General features: G+C 43.5%; 1 protein-coding gene across 1 annotated transcript in view; it reads right to left on the reverse strand.

Annotated features, from left to right (window-relative positions):
* gnai2a (guanine nucleotide binding protein (G protein), alpha inhibiting activity polypeptide 2a) overlaps window positions 1-20773 on the reverse strand; it is a 249281-nt gene that overhangs the window by 47405 nt on the left and 181103 nt on the right. Inside the window, exon 5 of the mRNA XM_038812350.1 lies at window positions 17677-17805. Coding sequence (XP_038668278.1) covers window positions 17677-17805 — 129 coding nt within the window. The remainder of the gene's footprint in view (window positions 1-17676; window positions 17806-20773) is intronic.

Genomic DNA, 20773 nt, shown 5'->3' on the forward strand with positions numbered 1-20773 from the left:
ATGTTTGTAATGTGTACCACCGTAAACAAATGTTTATGAAAGCTCCAGTGCGATCCTTCACCACCAGGCTTTCTAGGATTGAACATGCTCAAAACATCTGAAGGCTATTCTGCCAAATGCAATCAGTTCAAGTGCAGTCCGTCTTTAGGAGAGTGTAAAAACGAAGTAAGTTTGAAGAAAGGTGTTCAAGTAAGCACAATTTCCCCATTGCGGAATGTAGTGATTCCAGGGCTGAGGAACTTCAGTTATTTGAAAGGTTACAGAAGTCGGGGTCGTTTTCCTTAGAGACGGTTGAAGGGGGATTTGATGGAGGTGTTCAATATTATGAGCTGTCTAAACAGAGTCAATACAGAGTACCTATTCAACTGGTGGAGGGGTTGAAAGCCAGAGAATGCCTCTAAATTGAATGATAAAAGAGATTAACAGTGAGATGAGTAAAATGTTTTTTTAAGTCAGCAAGTGACTGGGATCTGGACTCCACTTCGAGTGTGTGGTGGAGGCAGATAAAATCTTGGCTTTCAAAAGGGAATTGTATATTCAAGAGGAGAATCAATTAAAAGGGCTGGGGGAAAAGGCAGCAAGCAACATGGGAATAGCCGAGTTGCTCTTATGGATGGCTGGCATTGGCATGATGGGTTGAATGGCCTCCACCTGTGTTGTGATCAATCTGTGAACCAGTTGGACTGTGGATCCGTGTACAAGAGGAGCCCTACAGCATGTCATGTGAGAGTACCTTTAAGAAATGGGTGTTTATAAATGGGTGTCAGAGAGTGGGTGGAGCTGGGCTGTCTGTCAGCTGTTTACTTTCGTTTTTAAGCAGGCTGCAGGGTGTGTTTTAGTTTCATTTGCAGTGTTGGAACTGAAGCCAGACCAAGCAGGTGTACTGCTGTTCTCTCTGCCATCAAAATACTATCTCTTGATCATTTGGTGAATTCAGAATTATAAATGTCCTCAGTAGTGAAGTTAAGCCTGATGTCTTTCTGTTTTGAAGGTTTTTTAAAAAGTCTTATGGATGTTAAAAGGACAGCTTAATCATTACTTAGTGTTGTATTCTTTGGGGGTTGTATTTGAATTGATGGTTGCTAAGATGTCCACGATGTTTTAAAAAGGTTAACTTGAGTTCATAGAATAAACATTGTTTTGCTTTAAAATATACTTTTCCATTTCTGCTGTAGCACACCTGTAGAGTGGGCCATGTGCTCCACATACCACAATCTATTAAAAGTTATGGGTCAGGTGAACACCATGATACACTTTGGGGCTCTCTAAACCCTGGTCCATAACGAGCATGACGGTCAAAGTCTTATCTACAATGGTTTTCCTTCCTGCCCCAGCATTATAACTTCTGTTTTCACCCTCGGGTTCTATCCTTTGCCATACCTGCCTCCCCGTTTCTCATTTACATGCTGCCTTTGGTAGTTTGTCAGTTTCCAGATGTGAGCCAGCAACATCGAATTCTTATCCCATCATCACCTCCCTTGACACTTCTGTTTTCACTAAATTATCAATCTGTTTATCCAATATTAAGGACTGGATAAGCACAACTTTCCTTTAATTGAATATTGGGAAGACTAACGTCACAGGTTTTGGTCTCTGCTACAAATTTAATCCCTTTCCCCGCTAATTGTTCGAGGTTGAACCAGTTTGTTTACAACTTTAGTGTCATACCAGACCCCAAGATGAACTTCCAACCACAATTTAATGCCACCACTAAAACCACCTATTTCCACTATGTTTTAAAAAGGTTAACTTGAATTCATAGAGTTAGCAATATCGTCTGACCTATACAGACCTATGAACTAGGAGTACACTATTCAGTCTGCTCCGCCATTCAATAAGAATGGTTGGTCTGATTATGTCTTCAAGTCTAATCTGTCAACCTCTGATAATTTTCGACTCTCTCATCAATTAAGGTTCTAGTTAATTCAACGTTAAAAATAACCATTAACCCTGTCTCCACATCTCTGAGGAAGAGAGTTCTAAAGAGTCACGACCCTCAGAAAAAATTCTCAGTCTTAAATGGAAGACCCCTCATTTTTAAACTGTCCCCTAGTTCTGGGCTCTCCCACAGGAGGAAACATTCTTTCAGCATCCACCTCGCCAAGTCCTTCAGAATCTTCTATATTTCAATAAGGCCACCCCTTCTAAACTCTAGCAGAAACAAGCCCAGCCTGTTCAAACTTTCCTCTTAACAACACCCACATCCGCTCTCACCAATTCTAGGTTATCAGTCGAGTAAACCTTCCCGAACTATTTCTGATGCATTTATATTCTTTCTTAAATATGCTGTGTTTCCATTCTTCCTGCCAAAGTAAACAAGTTCACATTTTTCCACATTTTAATCCATATTCAAAATTTATCCCACTCACTTACCCTTAGTATATTCCTTTGCTGACACCTAATGCCCATTTCACAACTTCCTTTCCTACTTATTTTTGCGCCATTGGCAAACTTAACTATACATTTGCTCTCTTCATGCACGTCAATTAAATAAATTGCAAACAGTTGAGGCCCAGCACTGATCCCTGTGGCAATCTACTCACCACATTTTGTCAACCCAAAAATGACCAATTTATACCTGTTTCCAGTTAGCTAACCAATCCTCTATCCATGTTAATATGTTGCCCCTACACTATGAGCTCTTATTTTGCTTCATAACCTTGGATGTGGCACCTTGTCAAATGCCTTCCAGAAGTCGAAGTACAGCACATCCACAGGTTCCCCTTCATCCATGCTGATGGTATCTTCCTCAAATAACTCCAACAAAAGTTAAGCATGATGTCCCTTGCACAACACCATGTTGACTCTGTTGATTGCACAGAGATTTTTTTTTTAAGTGCCCCGCTACAACCTCCTTCATAATAAATTCCAGCATTTTTCCCCATGATAAATGCTCAGCTACCTGGTCTGTAGTTTTCTGACTGTGGAGTCAAATTCACTATTTTCCAATCTGATGGGACCTTTCCAGAATTTAGGGAATTTTGGAAAATAAAAACCAATGCATCTACTATCCCAACAGCCACTTGCTTTAAGACTCAAAGATGAAGTACATCTGGATCTAGGAACCTGACAGCTTTTAGTTTTAATAATTCTCTCAGTACCCTCTCCCTGGTGATTGTAATTGTTTTACATTGCTCCTTACTTTTCACCTCCCAATTCACACTTATTTCTGGGATATTTCTGGCACCTACCTCAGCTCGTCTGCTGTTGAAACCCTCAACCATGCCGTTGTTACCTCTAGACTTGTCCATTCCAATACGCTTCTGGCTAGCCTCTCACGCTACCTTCCATAAACTTGAAATTCTCCAAAACTCTGCTGTCTGTGTGCTGACATGCATCACCTCCAATTCTATCAACTGTACTGACTTGCAGATAAACACCCCAATTTTAAAACTCTCACCCTTGTGTTTAAATTCTTCCATGGCCTCACACCTTCCCATCGCTAATCTCTTCCAATATCATAACCTTCTATTATATCTTGACTCCTAATTCTGGCCTCAAGCACCTGTATTTTCAATGTTCCACCCCAGGTGGCTATGCCTTCTGATACTTGAGCCTGAATTGCAAAATTCTCCCTAACGCTTTTTCCTTTATGATGCTCCTCAAAACCTCTCTTTGACCAAGCCTCTCGCCATCAGCCCCAAATATTACATACATGGCTGGGTGTTAAATTTTACTATATAATGATGCTTGAAGTGCCTTGGCCATTTTATTATGTTAAAGACACTATATACACAATACATGGTTAAATTCTCAATCAGGGCAAATTCAGGAATCCTTATTCCCATAGTAACACCTAGCCCGAACCATATTTCGGGTATGCTTTTGCCATAGAGACCAGCATTACGCAGAGGAAAAGATTTAACCAAAGATATGACAGAGAGAGAAATCCTGGGGCCCTCCTGGAAAAAGCAGAACAAGACGGAGTTCAGATTAACCACATTACAACCCAAAAGTAAGTTTTTAAAATTTAAGAATTTTAAATGCAGAGTAGGACACATGAATTTAGATGTTTATGCTGATTAATTTCTGCACAAAAGAGAGGTATCTCTTCCTTCATTCACACATGTTTTTAGTTACATTGGGAGAAATCACATTTTTCAACGTAATGCCCCATCCAACCTGTACTTTATCTGAGAACAAATGCTCGATAAGGGTGTGGTGAATGAGATTCACACGGTGTTATAAGTTACCAATGTCACTCTGTTCCCATTGTATATATGTACCGATATTGTAAGTGCAGTTGCACTACCTGACAGCCAGGGGGAGTAGCTCTGGGAGTACTCGAGAGTTTCTACTGGGCTCCCGCCTTGACTCCGCCCAGAACTCCTCCCCCCTGGAGCTGCTGTATAAAGATCCGTGCCACAGGGCCAGCCAGCCAGTTCATCGAAAGTTCAACGGCTAACAGGCTGGCTCTGTTGTAAGTATATTAAAACCGCTATTCGAATCCTACAAGCACGTGTCCGTAGAATTGATGGTTCCATCAAAGGGCAACACATTCACTGTGGGCCACTCCCTGTGTTGGACGCACCACATTGGCAAGGGATAAAAGCAGATATTAATAACAATCACCTTTTCCAACAAATTTATTAATTTCATCTGCACTGTCCCCAAGCTGCATCACAAACTTTTGATTTGGCTTTTTTCCCTGCCCAGGAATACCCCACCAAGCCAGGAATCAATGAAGCTGACTATCAGGTAGAACTGCTGATCTTGGGGAATATTTTACCTACTGCAGCAAATCCAGTTTGAGGGTAGCAGCTCAGTGCTGATTGGTACTGGCCGCCCTCTTTCTTCCAAAACTGCTTTTAAACGGAAACTAAAGCATAAGACAAAGTGACAAGGAGCGACTGAGATTGTAAGAATACAGATGCCTCCTTTTATCACAGAATTACAGAATAATTTGATGGACCAGCATTCGCTTTGAAAATTCTTAGCTGTGATTATATTCATCCTTATGAATAATGACTTTCTTCCCAAAATAAACTTGTCCCTCATTCCATAACCAGCCCTTGAATTTAAAATAGTATAAAATGTTAATATAAATGGCAAACAATATTTCTGACACAAGAGGGTTAAAACTGGTTAATATGTCAGTTTTATTATTTCTTGTGTGATCATTTTTTTAAAAAAAAGTTCCTTACCCCAATGAGGACTCAAGCACCATTGACGATGTCTGTCTTTGATTGATATCTAATCGGACGTGTGTTGCAGAAGCATGAGATTTCAGTCACGCCAGGAGAGCCCAGATTTAATGACGTGACCTTTCTGCACAGTTAAGAAGTCTCCTGCAGCTAACACACACAACCCATGTGGACCAGTAATAGCACAAACACTTCCTTTGGAACAAGTTTAAGGGCATGTGGCACCACACTGTAATTTTTACAGGTGTTGGCTATGGTTCAAGTATCCTTCACTCAATAATGCTGGCTTACGCTTAACCCTCTAATGGCTATAATGCACAGAATAATCAATATTGGAAATTAATATGAAGTTACAATCGAAGTGGAAAGATTCAGATATTCTCTACAGGGGTCTCTGGAAGCGATTGGCAGGCTACAATCTGAGTTCACTTGGTTCAGATACAGAACAATTAGTAGAGCAAAAGAGGAAGTGAAAGGATACTGGCAGATAAAATAAAGGAAAATCCAAAGCTGTTTTACCAGTACATTAAGGGTAAATGGATAACGAGGAATAGAGGAATTAAGGACCAAAGTGATAATTTGTGTGTCGAGCCGGAGGATGTAGGAAGGGTTCTAAATGAATACTTTGTATTGGGATGCATGGTGGCGCAGTGGGTTAGCCCTGCTGTCTCATGGCATCGAGGTCCCAGGTTTTGCATTGGTTTTCACTTGTGAGAGGGATGATATGGGTCTAGAAATCAGGGACATTAATGGCTCTGATAAAATTAAAGAGATTAACATAGACAGAGAGGAGGTTCAGAGTTGTCTGGCACACTTAAAAGTAGATAAATCTCCAGGGCCAAATGAAATGTATCCCAAGCTGTTGAGTAAGGCAAGGGAGGAAACAGCAGAGGCGCTGGCAATAGTTTTCAATTCCTCTCTGGCGAGAGAGGTGTCGGAGAACTGGAGGATAGCAATGTGGTACCATTATTCAAAAAAGGAGGAAGGGATAAACCAGAAAACTACAGGCCAGTCAGTCTAACCTCAGTGGTGGGGAAACTATCAGAAGCAATTCTGAGACACCGAATTAATCTGCAATTGGAGAGCCAGGATTTATCAAGGACAGTCAGCATGGTTTTGTTAAGGGTCGGTCATGAGCGACCAACCTGACTGAATTTTTTGAAGTGACCAGGTGTGTAGATGAGGATTTGATGTAGTTGACTTGGACTTATAGACAGGCTGGTCACATGGGATGATTAGTGGCAAATGGAATTCAATCCAGATAAATGGGAGGTGATGCACTCGTGCAGGACAAACAAGGCATGGAATACATGACAAACGGCAGGACCTGAGAAGCACCGAGGATCAGAGGGACCTTGGTGTGCATGTACACTGGTCCATAAGGTGGATATAGTGGTTAAGAAGGCATATGGTATACTTGCCTTTATTAGTCGAGTCATAGAGTTTAAGAGAAGGGAGATTATGCTGGAACTGTATAAAATTGGTTAGACAACAGCTTGAGTATTGTATGCAGTTCCGGAATCCACATTACAGGAGGGATGGAGTAGCACTTGAAAGGCTGCAGAGGAGATTTCAAAGGATATTGTCTGGGCTGGAGGGTTTTAGCTAGCTATGAAGAGAAATTGGATAGACTGGGGTTTTTTTCCTTGATGCAGAGGGGGGACTTTTTTTTTAAATTTAGATTAGCCAATTATTTTTTTTCCAATTAAGGGGCAATTTAGCGTGGCCAATCCACCTACTCTGCACATTTTTGGGTTGTGGGGGCGAAACCCACGCAGACACGGGGAGAACGTGCAAACTCCACACGAACAGTGACCCAGAGCCGGGATCGAACCTGGGACCTCAGCGCCGTGAGGCGGTTGTGCTAATGCAGAGGGGGGACTTGATTGAGATGTATGAAATTATGAGGGCATAGATAGAGTGGACAGAAAGAAACTTTTCCCCTTTTGGAGGGATCAATGACCAGGGGGCATAAATTTACGGTAAGGGGCAGGACGTTTAGAGGGGATGAGAGGAAAATCTGTTTCACCCAGAGGGTGGTGGGAGTCTGGAACTCACTGCCTGAAAGGGTGGTCGAGGCAGAGACTCTCATAACACACAAGAAGTATTTAGATGTGCACCTGCAATGCCAAGGCACACAAGGCTATTGGCCAAGTGCTAGAACATGGAATTAGAATAGTTAGGTGGTTATTTTTGATCAGCACAGACACAATGGATCAAAGGGTCTCCTTCTGTGCTGTAAACTTCGATGACTCTAATACGTAGCTGAGATTGTAAATAAAAGATGTAGAGCGCCTCTTCAAATTAATCTTGTGCTGGTAATTTTGATGAACGGTCACAGAAGAGGAACATTAACTTTATTTCTCTCTCTGCAGGTGCTGGCTGACCTGAGATTTTATTTCAGATATCCAGCATTTACGGTACTTTGTCCTTGTGAAATCTACACTGTGTCACTGCGCTATTTTATTGGTTAGTTTACTGTTTAATAAGAGCGTTTGGTAGTTAAATTCTAAATAACCATCTAACGTTATGTCATTTTGCCATCTCATGAAGTCACTGAAGATTACACAGATGTACAGGATAAAACAAGTGAAATGAAAGTCGTCATAGCCCCCGAGGATCATTGGCTGCTCTCCCTTTTTGAGGGAGAGCGGACTGGTGGTGACTTAACCGGAGGGTCACCACACTCAGGCAAGGGGCGAGGTTGAGAAGGTGGGGCCTTCGTGGATAACCTCAGCTGGTAGTGGAATTGAGCTGGTAGTTGGCATCACTCCACATCACAAACCAGCCGTCCAGCCAACAGAGCAGTAAGCTGATGTCCAGTCAACAAAAATCTGGGTATGCCATTAATTTAGATGAGTGAAAGTTCTCTCCAGACCCACAGGGAACTAGGGCTCACCTACAGGATGGGCCCCAAGACCAAGAACCAAAGAAATATCTAAAGTTTAAAAAAAAAGCAAAACAACATATTTAGACAATTAGCTGAAAAATCAGAGCGGACAAGAGGAAACATTTTTACACAAGTTAGGATTTGGAATGCACTGCCTAATAAGGTTTTGGATGAGCTTATGAGTGAGACTAACTGGATTTGCTCTTCAAAAGAGCCAGCGCAAACTCAGTGAGCCAAATGGTCTTCTCCTTTTGCTGTACTATTCTAACATAAAATGGGATATAGAACAGGTTCAAAGGACTGAATGGCCTGCTCATGCTCCTAAATCCTATGCTATTATATTCCTACTATATCAGGCCAGTGAATTTCCACCAATGAGTTGATTACTGAGTTGCTTTCCAGTGACCATAGTTTACAGCGCAAATTCTGTACAGCACTTGATACCATTGCAAGCCCATAGAAACAGTGAAACTGTGGCCATAGAATTGTTACAGCACAGAAAGAGGGCATTCGGCCAATCGTGCTGCACAGCTCTCCAAAGGAGCAATATCATAGAGTTTACAGTGCAGAAGGAGGCCATTCGGCCTGCACCAGCTCTCCCAAGGAGCAATATACCTATTGCCACTCTCCTGTCTTCTCCCCATAGCCCTGCACATTCTTCCTTTCAGATCATGAACCAATTCCCTCCGGAAAGCCTTGACTGGACCCGTCTCCACCACATCAGTGCCTCCCAGATCCCAAATACCCATCAGCGTGAAAACAGTTTTCCTCTCTTCTCCTTTGGACAATTATCTTAAATCTGTGCCCTCTTTTTCTTGATCCTTCTGCTGATTAATTTCTTTATTCAATGAGAGTTGAGTAGATGAAATTACTGGACATTTGACTAAGTTATTTGGCGTGATTAGTTTAGGATCAAAGTCTGAAGCAGCTGTCAAATATTTGTTGCAAAACTCTCTTCCACTCCAATACTCCCAAGGCAAAGTTTTATAAAAGATACTGATTTCAAAATCAGTCATCATTTACTGAATGCACACAGGCAATTTGAAACACTTGTCTCAGAATTTGCTCGCAATGGTATGGATTAGGTTTATTCCAAAGAGTAACAATTAATATTAAACTCAAACAGTTTATTTCATCAGCTAAACGTTGTGTGAATATATGGAATCTGTTTATTGCAAAGGACAACGTGTACTGATTTTGCAACAGTACAAATCTTATTATTCTACAGGGTAGATGCCCGTTGCACAGTTCTAGGCGATGCATTTGTACAGTGTGGAAAAGGTTAAAATGCAATGAAAAATAAATGATAGTACTGTTTAAAATCCAACACTAATAAAACTAAAACAAAAATCAAAGTGAAAAGTTAGCTGTGATCAGCATCAGAAACTTGTTTGAAAATATACTGGGGCAGCATGGTAGTATTGTGGTTAGCACAATTGCTTCACAGCTCCAGGGTCCCAGGTTGAATTCCCGGCTTGGGTCACTGTCTGTGTGGAGTCTGCAAGTTCTCCCCATGTCGGTGTGGGTTTCCTCCGGGTGCTCCGGTTTCCCCTCAGTCCAAAGATGTACAGGTTAGGTGGACTGGCGTGATAAATTGTCCTTAGTGTCCAAAAAGGTTAAGTGGGGTTTACTGGGTTACGGGGATAGGGTAGATATGTGGGCTTGAGTGAGGTGCTCTTTGTAAGGGCCAGTGCAGACTCGATGGGCCGAATGGCCTCCTTCTGCACTGTAAGTTCTATGATTCTACTATACTTACTTATCGAGGGATTAAAATGATCAGTAAAAAAGCAGCTATATAATGGTTACCATCCATTGATGTAGGGCACTTAATGCTGTTGAATGACAGCAGCAGAAAGTGCAATGATGAAGAGCCAGTGAGACTCCACACCAGTCACGCTTTCATTGTTCAAAAGTTGAGACTTCTTGGGAAAAGCAAGCCCACTAGGGACTGGTTTAGCACACTGGGCTAAGTCGCTGGCCTTTAAAGCAGACCAAGGCAGGCCAGCAGCACGGTTCAATTCCTGTACCAGCCTCCCCGGACAGGCACCGGAATGTGGCGACGAGGGGCTTTTCACAGTAACTTCATTGAAGCCTACTCGTGACAATAAGTGATTTTCATTTCATTTCACTGTCAAAATGCTGCTATAAAAGGCGCAGATGTGCTCAGCTCTACATGATTAATGATTTAAAAAAAGGAAACGTTCTGAATGTAATTCTGTTCGGCCCTGCAATCCATGCTGTTGGCGAAAAAGAAAACCTTTGAACAAAGAAGCTGTAAACAAGCAAGGTCTATTATATTATGCCTCTTATGCGTATCCAAAACTATTCTTCCTTCTGGAAGGTGATGAAACACAGTTCAATGGTCACTGGTTTCTGGTATCCTCGGCAAGCAGCTTTTCTTCATTTATTTATACAGACCACCAATATCAGCAGATTATTCTGCCATTGTGCGGCTGCCTCCTTACCAAATATGCACATAGGAGCACCTTTGAGCTGGACTTGCTGGGCAGGAAGTTGAACTCCTTCTAATATTTCCTTCCCTTCCTAAGTCCAGTGCATTCAGAATGCATCAAATTAACTCAGCATCAACTAAAGTTTGAAGCTGGGCCTACACCAGGCCTGTGTTGCTTCTACATCACGTTGGGCAATAAATTAATGCACCGCGTTAGGTAGCTCAGACACTTGTGCCTTTAATTCCTGTTCTGGCGTCTGAGTACTCATGTTCCCTATTTCAACTTTCAAGTCAGTCACATGTCAGTATGCATGCACGTCGGGCTTAAGAAAATGTTCATGTTTTCACCCAGCATCAATGCCCACTTAATATCAATTGTTCCGTTGTCATGGTAGCACACCTCAGGAAACTGTACAAATCTGTCAAGTGAGTGCTAGACCCAAGGCCAAGTTATTGTAATTAACGCCTGCTTAAATTTTAAGCTTTTTCTGAAAAGTCAAAAGGTAATTATTGACATTTCCAGCAGACACTGTATGAGCAGTCTAAATTTCCTAGATTTGCTGCAGTAAATAAACCTGCCAAGAAACATAAAAAGCAACACATTGGATTGAAAACATATATCCAGCCCCAAATTGGCACCAAGTTAAAACAACGAAGAGTATGACACTAGATGAGAATTGTGCAACAGAAAATCAGGGCCCAAATTCAGTCCAATTCATACAGACAGATTGATTTAATTTCATTTTCCCTGTACTTGCACATTTCATTTACTTTACAGTCTTGATCACCAGGAAACAGTACACAAGACTAGTAAGTTATTTTCACCCCTAAATTGAGCATCGCGTTATGTTTCACATTCTGGAGAAAACGTTGATCGGTGTGGACCTAAAAGAAACTTTAAAGTAATAGACTGGTTGCAGGGAAATTTGAGCAGCAGCATCTTGCAGCGGCATTCCTCAAATCTGCTTCTCATAAAGCAGCAAATGGAGCAGAGATCTATTATGGGAATATGGCAAAGGGTCTAAGGGGAAAGTTTAGGAACATATTAATTGGCTAAGAGAAAAGCAACTCATGCATCACAGACGTGCCTCAAGCATTGTTGGTGCTTGGAACATCTGGTCACTGTTGATACTTGGGACCAGTCCAAAGTGTGTACAGCAGCAATCAACAAAGTCAGCAGCATATTGAACTTATTGGCGCAAACAGTAAAACATAGTCAAAAGGGGGCAATGATCAGGGTTCAGAGAAATCGCAACAGGATGTAACATAGGAGGTGGCCCTTTGGCCCAGTGTGTCTTTGCCAGCTCTTTGAAAAAGTCATCCATTAGTCCCACTCGCCTAGAGAATTCTCCTACAATTTGGGGGCCAGAGACATTAGGATACCAGTGGGTGGATAAACCAAATGGTCTGAATGGCCCCCCTTATCTTGAGTTATCTTGCAATTCATAGAACATAGAACATTGCAGCGCAGATAACAACTGGAAAGTTTAGGTGACATTAAAGTGTAAGGAAGGAACAGTTGTGCAGTACTGTCTTCAATGGGTTAAATAAAACTTGCACAACCAGCATCAATACCTCATTTCTGTATACAACCAACCAGGCCAACAGTTCAATTACTATTTAGAATTTCTTATCTACCCAATAGTATCACCACTGTGCTAAAAGTGTTGCTCTACCACATTCTGTTGGTATTCTTTTTAAAATAGCTGTTATTGAAAAACAATGGTAAACGAAGAGAACAGATATTTGGAAAAAACACAATAATGTGGAAGTGAATTGTCTTTATGGGCACCCCTCAGTTTCAATGCAAGGAACAATGTGTTATGTAGGGCGTGTAGCCTTACAAGTACAATGTCAAGCAGGTGGGAAATGATCCAGTTTCCCCCCGTCTGATAAACAAACTTCAACCTCATGACCTCATGTTATTCAAGTTTCCCTGGACACTAAACATCCTAAACATCCACTTCACAATCATCTGGCAATACATCAGCTATGTGTGCATTATTGACATCCAGTAATCATGGCTCCTCCCCCTTCTCCACCCTCAATTAGTGAGGAAACCCTGGGTTCCACATGTCACTGCCATGCGGCAAAGCCGCCGAGTTTAGCAACTTGCTAATGAACGACGGGACTAGCAAAAACCCAAATCGCATCACAGTTAGTACACTGTCTTTCACTCGGCCACTGCGGAGAATTTGATTTCACCTTCATCCTGCTGTGGTTTCTTGTTCTTAGAAAAGTTGTATGAATGCTGTTGCTTTGATCAGGGAACTTGCAGGGACATGTTAAATTGCAAAGAGCAACAGCATGAACCATCAATTCATTAACTAAAGTTGCTTCAGAAGTCTTGGCAATTAACTTAGTTTCCTCAGAAGGCCTGCTACAATTCCTCCAAACTACTTCTCCCAAAACGGCACTCCGGCAAAGGAATTCTATGAAAATTAGCAAAAGAAAAAGGATACAGGATGATAGATTACCCTATTGTTACTCTTTGCTTCGTAATCCAGAATGGTCTGCTGGCGTGATTAGAAAGAAACCACCAATCTCCAACTTCAAGCAAAACTTGATTTATTGAATAACGATTGATTAATATTCAGAAGTAATCAAGTAATCTATATCTAAGTACTAACTAATTTAAACTACACGTGCTGCTTCTATCTAATCTTAACTATGCTATGATCTATCTCTCTCTCTTACACTCTACTGGCTAGAGGATTCCCAAGATCCCCGGAGTTCTTATATTTATAGTGGGTACTAGTAGTGCCCTCCAGTGGTCGTATTACCCTGAGATGCAATAATTAACCTTTTACTTGTCTACATATATACATATCATTACAACCCCCTTTTTTAAAACATTTCTTGTGCGTGTAACAAAAGGAAAAATGTAGTATAATTATATAACAAAACATGATATGGATATCTCTACATAGCAAAATGAGTAACGATCACAAAGTTCACTAAATTATTTACAAATTCAGTCTATTAGGTTTTATTTTTCTTCTCGTTGATCTTAATTCACGAGTAGGTGACGTTGAAGTTTTTATAGCTTTTTGTATGTCATCACAAACTTGAGTGTTAGTTAAAGTGTCATGAAAAATACTCTCATGAAGTTGCAAGTCTGGAAATATTTTGGTGTGCAGCTTAATTTTTTGAAGTGCTCGACGATTTCTTCGAAGTATGTTTCCTTCAGATGTCTGAACTATGTAAGAATGTGGTGCTGGTTGTCTGCTGACTCTGGCAGGAGCAGACCAACCTCCATCAAGTATCTTGATCCTGTTAACCTCAAGGGGCTGGTTCGGGGTGGAGCAGGTAGTCTTGCTCAATGCAGACTACCTGCTTCTGTATGTATCGAAATCATGAGGATTCTAGGGGAATTCGGACGGTTTTCGGGGTATAAGCTAAATATGGGGAAAAGTGAGATTTGTGGTTCAGGTGAGGGTACAGGAGAGGTGATTGGGGGAGCTGCTGTTTAGATTAGTAGGGGGAAGCTTTAGGTACCCAGGTATTCAAGTGGCGTGCAAATGGGACCGGTTGCATAAATTAAATCTGGCCCAACTAGTGGACCAAATTAAGGACGATTTTCGGAGATGGGACGTACTTCCGTTGTCACTGGCTGGGAGGGTGCAGACGGTGAAGATGACGGTCCTCCCGAGATTCCTGTTCATGTTTCAATGTCTCCCCATCTTTATTCCGCGGTCCTTTTTTAAACGGGTCAACAAAGTGATCACTGGCTTCGTTTGGGCGGGCAAGACCCCGCGAGTAAGGACGGTAATGCTTGAGCGGAGTCGGGGAGAGGGAAGGCTGGCGCTGCCAAATTGCGGCGAATATAGCCATGATCAGGAAGTGGGTGGTGGGGGAGGGGTCGGCATCGGAGCATATGGAGGCGGCTTCATGCAAGGGCACCAGTCTGTGGCCGTTGGTAACTGCGCCTCTGCCATTCCCGCCGGCACAGTACTCCACCAGCCCCGTGGTGGTGGCGGCCCTGAGTCTGGGGGCAATGGAGGAGACATGTGGGAGCAGAGGGAGCATCGGTCTGGTCCCAATCTGTGATAATCACCGGTTTGCCCCGGGAAGTAATGATGGGGGGGGGGGTTCTGGATATGGCAGAGAGCAGGAATTGAGAGGATGGAGGATATGTTTATAGAGGGAAGCTTTCAGAGTACGAGGACGCGGGAGGAGAAGTTTGGGTTGGCGAGGGGATACAAATTCAGGTGCCTGCAGGTGCGGCACTTCCTACGTAAACAGGTGTCAACCTTCCCACTCTTACCGCTAAGGGGGATTCAGGACAGGGTAGTTCCAGAGGGTGGGTAGGAGAAGGGAGCGTCTCTGACATTTACAAGAAACTTATGGGGTCAGAGGAGATGCAGACTGAGGAACTGAAGCGCAAGTGGGAGGAGGAGTTGGGAGGAGAGATAGAGGATGGTCTATCGGTGGACGCGTTGACTCTACTCAACGCGTCCGCAACATGTACCAGGCTCAGCCTGATACAATTCAAGGTCGTTCATCGGGCTCACATGACAGTGGCTCGGATGAGCAGATTCTTTGGGGTGGAAGACAGGTATGCAAAGTGTGTGGGAGGGCCAGCGAACCATGCCCACATGTTCTGGGCATGTCCGAAGCTTAGGGGATTTTGGCAGGGGTTTGCAGATGTCATGTCCATGGTGTTAAAAACAAGGGTGGCACTGAGTCCAGAGGTGGCGATTTTCGGGGTGTCGGAAGACCCAGGAATCCAGGAGGAGAAAGAGGCAGACGTTCTGGCCTTTGCTTCCCTGATAGCCCGGAGACGGATACTATTAGCCTGGAGGGACGCAAAGCCCCTGAATTCGGAGACCTGGCTATCGGACATGGCTAGCTTTCTCTGTTTGGAGAAAATCAAGTTCGCCTTGAGAGGGTCACTGTTAGGGTTCGGCCGGAGGTGGCAACCGTTCATCGACTTCTTCGCGGAAAATTAATCGTCGGCAGATGGTTGGGGGGGGGGGCGTGTAGTTTTGCTTAGAGTAGGGGGTTAATAAAGGTGGGACCTGTAAGGGAGGGAGACGGCTTTTGCACTACGTTCATAGTTTCATGTATATTGTTTATTTTGTTGTTGCTATAATACCAAATATACCTCAATAAAATGTTTATTACAAAAAAAGAAGAATCTTGATCCTGACACTATCATCTGGAAGCAATGAGTTCAGAGTGGTTGTTTGCTGATTACAGTACATTCTCTGTCGTTCACGCTGCTGTTTCATTTTCTGTTATCACTGGCAGATGATCTGGATTTGGAAGAGGATGGTAGTCTTGTTCTCAAATCGCTGTTCATTAACATCTGTGCTGGTGACAGTCCAGTTGAAAGAGTCGCCGCTCTCTATGCTAGCAGCGCAAGATTGATGTCTGATGAAGAATTCTTGTCGACTGACAGGGTGGTGAGCCAGGTACGACGCACAAGGGCACATTTAATGAATACGGGGAGAAGGCCAGCCGTCGTTTGGCTCACGGGCTTAAACGGCAGACGGCCTCCCGGGAGATGAAGAGATATGCAATTTTTAATTTTTTCCCCCATAAATTTGGAGTACACAATTATTTTTTTTCCAATTAAGGGGCAATTTAGCATGGCCAATCCACCTAACTTGCACATCTTTGGGTTGTGGGGGCGAAATCCACACAAACACGGGGAGAATGTGCAAACTCCACATGGACAGTGTCCCAGAGCTGGGATCAAACCTGTGACCTCGGAGCCGTGAGGCAGCAGGGCTAACCCACTGCGCCACCGTGCTGCCCGATTTATGCAATTTGAGCAGTAACCTTTTTTCCACCCTTCCTCAGGTTAATAACGCTTCTGAATTATACTATATACTATGGGCAAATTGGGTCCCATTCTTAATTGTGAAGTGTGAAGTGAGGCTCTCCACAGGGTCAACTCCACATTTTCATGCGCTCGGCTGAGCTTGATTCAATTTAAGATCTTGCACAGGACACAACTGACCAGAGCTAGGATGAACGGCTCCTTCTCCGTGATTGAGGATAATTGTGAGTGCTGCTCTCGGGGGCTGGCTAATCATACGCATATGTTCTGGTCCTGTCCCAAGTAGGTCAGCTTTTGGGCCTCTTCACTTAACACCATGTTGGAGATACTCTGGTTAGATACGGATCCGTGTCAGCTGGTGGCCATATTTGGGGTGTCGGATTTGCCGGTGCTTCAGTCTGGGGTGAATGCAGATTTCCTTGCCTTTGCCTGGATGGTAGCCTGCAGGCAATTCTGCTTGGGTAGAGGTCTCCTACTCGGCCTAGTGCCTTGGCTTGGTTGGGTGACCTAATGTCTTTTCTACATTGGGAGAAGGTCAAATACGGCATCGGGGGGCAGCACGGTGGCTCAGTGGACAGCACTGCTGCCTCACGGCGCCGAGGTCCCAGGTTCGATCCCGGCTCTGGGTCACTGTCCGTGTCGAGTTTGCACATTCTCCCCATGTTTGCGTGGGTTTCGCCCCCACAACCCAAAGATGTGCAGATTAGGTGGATTGGCCATGCTAAATTGCCCCTTCATTGGAAAAAATTAATTGGGTACTCTAAATTTATAAAAGGAAGAAAATACACCATCAGGGAGTATGTGGAGGAGTTCTCCCCGAGATGGCAATCATTCATTTCTTTTTTTTAAAGAATCAGTCACCATCAGCTGCTCAGGGATTTAGTTTCCTTTTTTGTGTTAAAGTCAAGGTGTGTTTTTTTTCTTTTGTTGCTCTCTTCTATAGTGTATTTATATTTCATTATTTTGAATGGTTTTTGTTTATATGAATTTATTTTTGTTGAAAAAAACCTCAATAGTTTTGAAATATCTCAATTAAATCACTTCTTCCTCTTCGATATTAAAGGGAATAATGTTCACATACAAAATAACACTGGCAAGGACTAGGGTTAGGCTTCTCATTCATCCTCTTTAGCAGGAAATTGTGCCTGAATAGTGGAAAACCAGGAAAGGGCATAAAATAGAACAAACTAATCGTAACATCACAAATAACAGCTGCAGGATTAGAATCAATAACCTAATGGCATAAACCAAGCAATAGTGAACGGACTACGATATCTTTCATAGCAACCATAATTTCTCCAAAAAACTAGTTGTTTTATCGATTTGTGCAGTAAGATCTTATTGCTCATTATCCAATAAAAAACAACAGCTTTGACCTGAAATGTAACCATGTGATGCTTACTTGAAATGTAGGTCCTTAAAAGTGAAATGGGTCTCCACAATGCCTGTAGTCTTGACTCTGGTTCGAAGTACATCCTGTTGGGTTGGGATGTAATCAGATCTCGCTATCCTTTCAAGATCATTCAGGTAACTGTAAAAGGATAAAATTAAAAGTTCTAAATCAACTGATTATAACAGCAATAAACACAACGTAAAAAAGCACTGTGCATTTTCAGAGTAGGCCTACTTTTAAGTACAAGTAAAGAACTTCAACATGGCATGATTTTGGCAGTAACACTGGTAAGAGATTAGTAAATGAAATATTTCTTCACAAGAGGAGGATTACAACTAGAAGTACTTTTGACACCTCCTAATGGCTCATTATTGAGACATTGGTTGAGGCCTGAAAAGTTCATCTGACCTTCCTCAATGTCCAGGGCTGGGAGCAGCGGAAGGGGAAAGATAAATAATGGAAGTTAAGAGAAGATACCGCAGATGATTTATTCTTATTTCTTCTTTCCTTATCTGCTGGAAACGTGCTCCATCTCAGGCAGTTTGAAAAGAAAATACTTCATGGATCAGGGTCAATACCTCAATCATTAGGCCTGATGTGGAGATTCTGGCGTTGGACTGGGGTTGGGCACAGTAAGAAGGCTCACAACACCAGATTAAAGTCCAACAGGTTTATTTGGAACCACTAGCTTTCGGAGTGTAGCTCCTTCATCAGGTGACTTTTTACTGTACTCAATAATTAAGGCAATCAAACAGCAACACTGAGGGCAAGCAGACCCACCTCAAGGCTAAGGGGGCGGGTGAAACTGCAACATTTTGAAAGAAGTTCACATTCTTCACTATAACATCTGGAGAAAGCAGGAGGCACACCAAGTCTTTCCCAACATTGGGGAAAATACTCAGGATTATTTTTACAGACAAGTTGAAGGGAACATTAGCTGAAATCTGGAAATAGGTCCTTTGAGTAACAGGGTGATGAGGAAATGAATATGAACAGAGAAATGATAACTTTGTTAGATGCATCAAGAGTTAATCCTGCCAAAGCAATTTGAGCTCTACCGCATAAACAAATATTCAAGATAATTAACCAGGGTTATCAACAGTTCTCTCGCTATCCACTTCAGTGAAAATACAAAGACCAATGAGAAATGATCACTTCAGCTTCCAGCACCACGCCCTTGGTCCACAGATGACTATGGGGAATTTCAAAGCAAACAATGACAGCTGATAAAAAATAAATGTTGGAGATTTTGTGTCATTGCAAAGCCCACCCACCATCACCAATGCTGGAATAACTTTTACAATTAAGTTGCAACTTTCATAATTCCGAGACCTGCTGCACCATCACAGATGTGATACCATCTTAGAATCCTGACAGTGCAGGAGGCCATTCGGCCCATTAAGTCTGCACTTTTTGAATGAGCTACCCATTTACACTCTCCAGTCCAACCCACCCTATCCCCGTAATCCCATCGCCTAATCTGCACCCCGTTCTATCGCCGCAACCCCATCGCCTAATCTGCACCCTGCACATATAAAATGGATGTTTACAAAGACTATAGGGAACTATGGACAATGCTAAGAAAGCAGGCAGGCACAGAGCCTGTATGCGTATTGGAACCTCAGCCCTCAGACGAGACTGAAACTGTAAGGCAATTAGCATATTGATGGACCATCTCCGGGAACAAAGGAATGACACTCAAGTAACCGATAGTATAGCAGACAGCCCGGCGCCAGTAAGACACAAATGGCCACCTAAGACACGCCCAGCCATCAGGGCACCCACCCCTTTATTGGTCAAGATCAAAACGATCAAGTGATCAAGATACAGCCCAATTAATCAGGGCCAAGTTCAAGGCCCGCCCAAAAGCACGTGAAGCCCCTTTGGGTATAAGAAGCCCCCGAGAGAGAATCGCTCTCTTGGACTCGGCTCTCGAAGCGGAGAGACCCGTCCACCAGCTGCACAAGAAGCAAGTAAGTCCAAGGTCAACGCTCACTATCAGACGGACGGCCTTAGCTGTTCTCCTGTTACCTCTTCGTACCCAACAGCCTCAGATCCGAACAACGGCCATTATTCCTCTGACTGAGTGGGCTCCCGAAGTATAGGCGTTAGCATTTAGTTTGTGGTATTTGTGCATGAGTAGATACTATTGTGTGTGTAAATAAATAGTATTGACTTTGAACTAACTAACTGGTGCATTGGTTCTTTGATCAATATTCGGGTTTGAACCTTGTGGCGGTATCGAAAGGTACCTGGCAACTCTAGAGCAAACATAATTAGGATTAAGGAAAGCGACCATATTGACCGCTGTATTTATAACCAGATAAATATAGCAACAACCCTGCTCTATCGCAACCCCATAGCCTACCCTGCACCCCGCTCTATCGCCGTAACCCCATAGCCTAATCTGCACCCTGCTCTATCGCAACCCCATAGCCTACCCTGCACCCCGCTCTATCGCCGTAACCCCATAGCCTACCCTGCACCCCGCTCTATCGCCGTAACCCTATAGCCCACCCCGCTCTATCGCCGTAACCCCATAGCCTAATCTGCACCCTGCTCTATCGCAACCCCATAGCCTACCCTGCACCCCGCTCTATCGCCGTAACCCCATAGCCTAATCTGCACCCTGCTCTATCGTAACCCCATAGCCCACCCCGCTCTATCGCCGTAACCCCATAGCCTAATCTGCACCCCGCTCTATCGCCGTAACCCCATAGCCTAATCTGCACCCTGCTCTATCGTAACCCCATAGCCCACCCCGCTCTATCGCCGTAACCCCATAGCCTAATCTGCACCCCGCTCTATCGCCGTAACCCCATAGCCTAATCTGCACCCTGCCCTATCGCCGTAACCCCATAGCCTAATCTGCACCCCGCTCTATCCCCGTAACCCCATAGCCTACCCTGCACCCTGCCCTATCGCCGTAACCCCATAGCCTACCCTGCACCCCGCTCTATCGCCGTAACCCCATAGCCTAATCTGCACCCCGCTCTATCGCCGTAACCCCATAGCCTAATCTGCACCCTGCCCTATCGCCGTAACCCCATAGCCTAATCTGCACCCTGCCCTATCGCCGTAACCCCATAGCCTAATCTGCACCCTG

The sequence above is a fragment of the Scyliorhinus canicula genome, chromosome 11, assembly GCF_902713615.1.
Source record: "Scyliorhinus canicula chromosome 11, sScyCan1.1, whole genome shotgun sequence".
Taxonomy (NCBI): Eukaryota; Metazoa; Chordata; class Chondrichthyes; order Carcharhiniformes; family Scyliorhinidae; genus Scyliorhinus; species Scyliorhinus canicula.